We start from the raw sequence: 5,546 nt of genomic DNA on the forward strand, positions 1-5,546 counted from the left end.
CCCTTGAGCGTCTGTTGGTGCGTACCCGTCGCCGTATCCCAGAGCCGGATAGTCTGGTCCGCCGAACCTGACGCAAGCGTTTTCCCATCCGGTGAGAACGCCACCGCCCAGACGGAATCGCTATGCCCCTCGAGCGTCTGTTGGTGCGTACCCCAGCGGGTTTCAACACCTGTGGCCGATTTGATAAATGATAGCCTTTTCTTCCAATACTGCTTCCTGACCTCACTTAATATTGGACTAAAGGCAAGTGCAGAACCGTATATCTGTAATGGAGCCCGTTCCATAATCGATCCATGACTGCGAATAAACTTTTCTGTATCCTTTAGTAATTCAACAAAATTAGAGGCTGTATCAGGCTGGAGCTGGTAATAATTAGTCACTGTACAGTAATATAACGGTATAATCAACTGACCTGGGCAGCGTGCAGAAGCTTTCTTATCAATAATACCCCATCTGAGAGTTTTCCCAGTAGAGATAAAGCCTCAAGCCAGTGGAGAAGGTGTTCCTTCAGAAACCCAAACACCTTTCCGCTATCCGTTAGCTCTCTTGAACTCTCAGGGTTCTCGTCGTTCCGGAAGTAGAGATGGTCGGCCCAGAACATGCAAGGGTACCGTATTCGTGCTAATGGGTCTAGATGGGGGGGGTTCATATCGTTTGGTTTGAAGCCGAAGTCGAGATTGTACATGTTTTGCCTTAAGTCGGAGGACATAGCGTCAATTGAGCGCTTGCCGATGTTCGCATGCCCTTGTGCAACCCCAGCTGGCTGAAGCTTCAATGTGAAATTCCTCTCTAGGTAGTCCTTGGCCGACTGGTGGATTAAATTGACGTTTTCTCCGATGACCGTAAGGAACGAGCCGCACATCTCAATAGCCGTTTCCGCAACATCAAGTGGTAAATCAACAAGTGCGGCAAGCTCGCAGAGTGAAAGAGGACGGAAGGAAAGAGTTGTGGCCGCCAAAACCGTTTTACAGTCTTGGGGATCTAACAGTTCTCCACTCTCAATCCTGGTCATCATGTGATCATACAACTTCGACAAGCCAGGAGGTATCTCTCTGATGCGCTTGACGGCGGAATGTCCATGCACTGTGTCGAGAACTTTGAACGCGAGAGCTACCCACAGGAAGATGTTCTCTGCTCGTTCGTGGACTTCATGTGATACCTCGGCTAAAACGCTGTCGTTGTATCCTTTTTTGCGTTTGAGGAGTATGAGCTTGTGGCTGATGTATGCGTTGACAGGCTCTGCCAGAATGTGAGTATCCAGTTCGACAAGGGTCTCCGACGTATCTAGAGAGTCGGTGCCCAGATTCTTGAGCTCGGTGAGAAGGTCGACTTCTGGACGGCTAGAAAGCAGCCATTTCACCTTCTGGGAGAGAGCGAGGGACGTCGAAATGAGACGGATGAGTTCCGGTCGGTCCTCCGCACACTCATCAAGTGCGTCGACAGCGAGGTACACAGGCTGAAGTAGAGGATCTTTCAGCATATTCCGAAATGCCTCTGACAGGGCGTAGAAGGCATTTTTGTCCTTGAAGAGTCCGGCGCCTGAATCTTTATACTTTTGAAGTATATGCGATATGAGATGTGGCTGCTGGAGAAGGAGAAGCCAGATCAACGACCGGAGGACGGCTGTGGCGTTGTTCAGGGCCGTGTCTGTGCCCTGGCAAAAGAAGAAGGAAACCCCTGGTGCTATCGTGGCCGGTTGACTGGAGAGTTGGCGGATGATACCGATCATAAGCATCGTTTTGCCCGTGCCAGCATATCCCTTAATCCAAAGCAATCGACGTGGCGGGTAATCGGATCCGGCGTCATCCCAGCTGGTGAACGCCGCGTACTCTGGGGTGCGAAGGATCCACTTGAACGCGTCGTTGAGCAACTCATCCTTGCTCTTCTCGATCCGCTCCATATCGTGTTGCGGGTCAACGATACGGAGATCTCTGCGGCATTCTGACTCGATATCATCCTTGCGGGCATCCTTCTGCAGCAAGATGAAGTCCCGAATGTCCCGATGGATATCGCCGAGTCGCTCTTCCATGTCCTTAGCGCGCTTGACGAGTGCCCCCAGGGAAGATTTCGTCAGCTCTTGGGAGTATTGGGCTGCATCATCCTGAACAGCCGCTTCTGCAGTGATGACGAGCCCCAGATCACCGTCCCAATCGTCCAAACTGAGCATGGCGCGAAGGAAACCAAGACTTTGGTTGCGATAATACGAACAAACACTCTTCATCTGGTACAGGAGAAGAGCTTTATAGAGCTCGCGAACCCTCTTCTCCAGCTGATTGAGGACCGGACTGAACTCGTTGCTGTTGTTCTCGTCCAGGAGATGTTTGGTCAGGGCGCAATACCAATCCATTCTGGAGATAACGTGGGCGATACCGGCAAGGTTGGTTCTTGTCGCTTGTGCAGGATTCCGCAGCATCTGGGCGTTTGTCAGCAAAGCGAAGACACGATAGAAGGACGATTGCTTACCTGCAGCCCAAGACAAACACCGGCCCATGGAAGTGCAGCCGGCGCGGCTTGGGGCACGCTTTGGAGTACCAAATCGACCATTTCCTTGGCGGACAGGACGAAATCGGCGACATCTCCCACCCCGGCAGTTATCCTAGAAGCCTTGGATATTTTCTCCTGGCCCTTTTGAACCAACTCCTTCATGTGCTTTTGTCGCGTGGTTGGATCCTCCAGCTTAGCTCGGGCGTCGGCTGTGGAGGGCTCACTGGTCTCGCCGCCGAGAACTTTCTCCAGAATTTTCACGTACGACCCGACAAGCTCTGCATCCTCCAACTCAAGGCTGTCGTACGCGGCGTTCCACAACCTCTCAGACGTGGAAATGGCAGGGGTTGGTTGTTCTGTAAACTCGGTCGCTGTTGGCTTGTTTTGGGGCTCGACGGGGAGTTCTGGAGACGAAGATTGTGACGCTGCAGTTAGCTGGCGACAATCTGTTATCGCCGCCTCTGTGCTGGGTCGGGCTGCCTGAGGGTCGGCGGCAGACGGGGAGAGAGGAGCGCATGGCTTTGCTGCAATAATTGAAGACGCTTTCGATCCATGTTGCGCGGGTTTCTGCTCGGACTGGACGTCTGCCGGAAAATGTGAGCTACGAGAAGGCTTGCGTTACGGCGCCGAGTCTCAACATACCCACTGACTGCGCGCTAGACGAAGCCGGCGACGCTGTACCACGACCCCGGAAGAACTCTTTTAGCCACTTCCTGCAAGACTTTGGCATGTTTCCGGTTGAGGTATAGTAGCTTGAACAACGATCCTTGCCAGGGAGGAGAGACGGTATTGCGATGATGGCGACGACAAGATTGACAGCAGCATTCTGCCGGGTTATCGGGCAGCGGTGGCTGAAAACTGTGGTCTGACTTGTTTGGCTGTCGATTACCACGACACTGGTGTGGCGGGGGTTATTGGCGAATGGCGGCATAGTACAATCGCTTCCGTTGCGAGACAACGTGAATCCAAACTCAATAGCGAATTTATCGTAAAGATGAGAGACAAGACATTCCGGGCTAACTCTCTGCGCGAGGATGGCAGGCGACGCGACGAGCCGAAGCCATCGTGCACGAAGTCGCCGGGTTCGTAAAGAGAAAAAGTTGCACCAAATCTCGATGACGGGCGATCCGCCCATTTCTCTGGCTAAGGGGGGTGGGAGACACCCCGCGCCCCGCGTCATCCAGAATTCGCCAGCCTCAGAAGCTTCGCATCATTCAACACAACCATACAGTAGCGCCTAACGGAAAATACTGTAACCTTTAGCCCTAAGGAGGATAAAAATTTCACGCATAGTAAGCTTTTCTAACCTGGGCGCGATCTCCCATCGTTGCGCGCGCCAATTGCATCCAGTTCCAGAGCTCCTGGCGACGCGCCAGCAGCTGACTCCCGGTACGCTCGCAATCCACGCATCATCACGAACCAGCACAACGACTTATTCGCTCCTCAATACTAAGCGCGGAAGCCTTAGAAGCACGCCGAGACCTCCAAGTTACACACGATATATCCCGAGGGAAAGGGATCACTACTCGACCCTCTTGAACAACCCTGCCCGGTGGGCAGGCAGCACCCCCGAACTCTGAGCTTATCTATGCAGAGAATGCGATCGTTCACAAGGTGGAAGATATGCGGGCGGGCGCGGAAGCGCTTGCCCAAATGGCATCCCCATGCTAGGAGATTCAGGTTGCGGGCCGGGTGCGCAACGTCAATATCCTGGCTCCTTTGGTCGGCGCCGCCAACTGCCCGACGTGCAAGGCTGCAGAGCGCGAAAGCTTCGGCGCTATACGTAGCCTTGCCTACGACACCATGTACTTTGCCTTCGACACCCTTAATACATGGCAGCCGGGCAAGGACGTGTCTCTCAGTATCTCGCTACGTGCCACCAAATCGTCACCCTATCACGTAGTGGGATTCTGTAAAGCCGTCTACAAAGCGCCGCGCCAACCGCCCGCTTCGAACCCGGGAGCCCCTCCAAACCCGTGGTTTGAACGGGTACGCCGTGGCCCGACTAGATGGCTCAAGAGCTGCGAGATGCCAGATATGACTTTCCCACAAGTCCCTGCCGTCACGGACCTTGAGCTATGTCGGACAAAGGGCGTTTGGTGGACCGGCGTCGCGGTGCAGAGGCTGCTTTACCTCTTGCCCAGGATACGGGCGTTGCGTTGCGGGGCTATGTCTCACTGGAGCGAACAGTGTAAGTTTGGTCTTTCTCAGTTCGGGTTGCTGGGTATGAGCTGACAGATATTATCTAGTAACTGGAACCATTATCCAGCAGCTTGGAGCCTTCCCCGCCGATATCTCCAAGCTTGTTCTCTTCGGTGACTACTCCGATGGCACCTTCTTTCGGCTACTCAAGGAAAGTTGCGGTGGCCAAGTCAAGAATCTTCCTCCCCGGCCGACTCCGACCTATGCCACAGGCAGGGCACTTGCTCGGATAGGCTCCGCGTTCCCAAAGCTCAAACACCTCTCGGCCTCCTTCGTCGTAGAAGGGGCCGACGTTTTGAGAGTGATGTTCGAGCTATGCACACCACCGTACGCGACTCTGGTTACGCACAGCTGGAAGACACTCGTGTCCCTCACGCTCACCTCAGGGACCCTCATCCCCGGCCGCAGAAACTACGCAAAGATAAGTTCTCTGCTGAGAAACGCCGCTGCCACCGCTACCGCCCTCCCAGCACTTCAACGCTTGGAAGTGTGGAACGGCGCGGAAAGTACGGCATGCGCATTCCGGTATTTGGGGGCATCCTTGACTGGGGGACCTAAACGGGTGGCGCATCTCTCCTGGTGAGCGACCTGGTACTTCCGGCTGCGGCGTTCGGTGGTGGATAGTTGGACGCAGCTGGCGTTCAGTCGCGGGGCCCGTAGGCTGAAGGTTACCCGGTGGTAGTTGTGTATTAGGGTACGTCGTGAAATCAAGTGTCGTGAGGACGCTCTTCACTACCTTGGTTTTTCTCGCGATGTGCTCGACGCTGGTACGTAGTAATTGTCACCTGGGACTGGGCTAGCTGGGGGGTTGATGAAAGACGGGGGTAGTGGCTTTACATAGAATGGTTTTTGTTTCTGCG

The 5,546-nt window shown here is 54.2% G+C and overlaps 2 protein-coding genes across 2 annotated transcripts; one reads left to right on the forward strand and one right to left on the reverse strand.

Annotated features, from left to right (window-relative positions):
- Positions 1 to 403: 403 nt before the first annotated feature.
- On the reverse strand, positions 404 to 3,214 carry C8A04DRAFT_25697 (uncharacterized protein; the record flags this gene model as incomplete). Its single annotated transcript, XM_062779655.1, has 3 exons — positions 404 to 2,413; positions 2,464 to 3,068; positions 3,127 to 3,214. The coding sequence occupies 3 exons, from the start codon at positions 3,212 to 3,214 to the stop codon at positions 404 to 406; spliced, it is 2,703 nt and encodes a 900-aa protein (XP_062639844.1).
- Positions 3,215 to 4,287: 1,073 nt separating this feature from the next.
- C8A04DRAFT_25698 (uncharacterized protein) lies at positions 4,288 to 5,269 on the forward strand (the record flags this gene model as incomplete). The annotated part of the gene is made up of 2 exons (XM_062779656.1): positions 4,288 to 4,675; positions 4,734 to 5,269. The coding sequence occupies 2 exons, from the start codon at positions 4,288 to 4,290 to the stop codon at positions 5,267 to 5,269; spliced, it is 924 nt and encodes a 307-aa protein (XP_062639845.1).
- Positions 5,270 to 5,546: the final 277 nt, after the last annotated feature.

This window comes from Dichotomopilus funicola (genome assembly GCF_033296635.1).
Source record: "Dichotomopilus funicola strain CBS 141.50 unplaced genomic scaffold C8A04scaffold_8, whole genome shotgun sequence".
In the NCBI taxonomy this organism is placed as follows: domain Eukaryota; kingdom Fungi; phylum Ascomycota; class Sordariomycetes; order Sordariales; family Chaetomiaceae; genus Dichotomopilus; species Dichotomopilus funicola.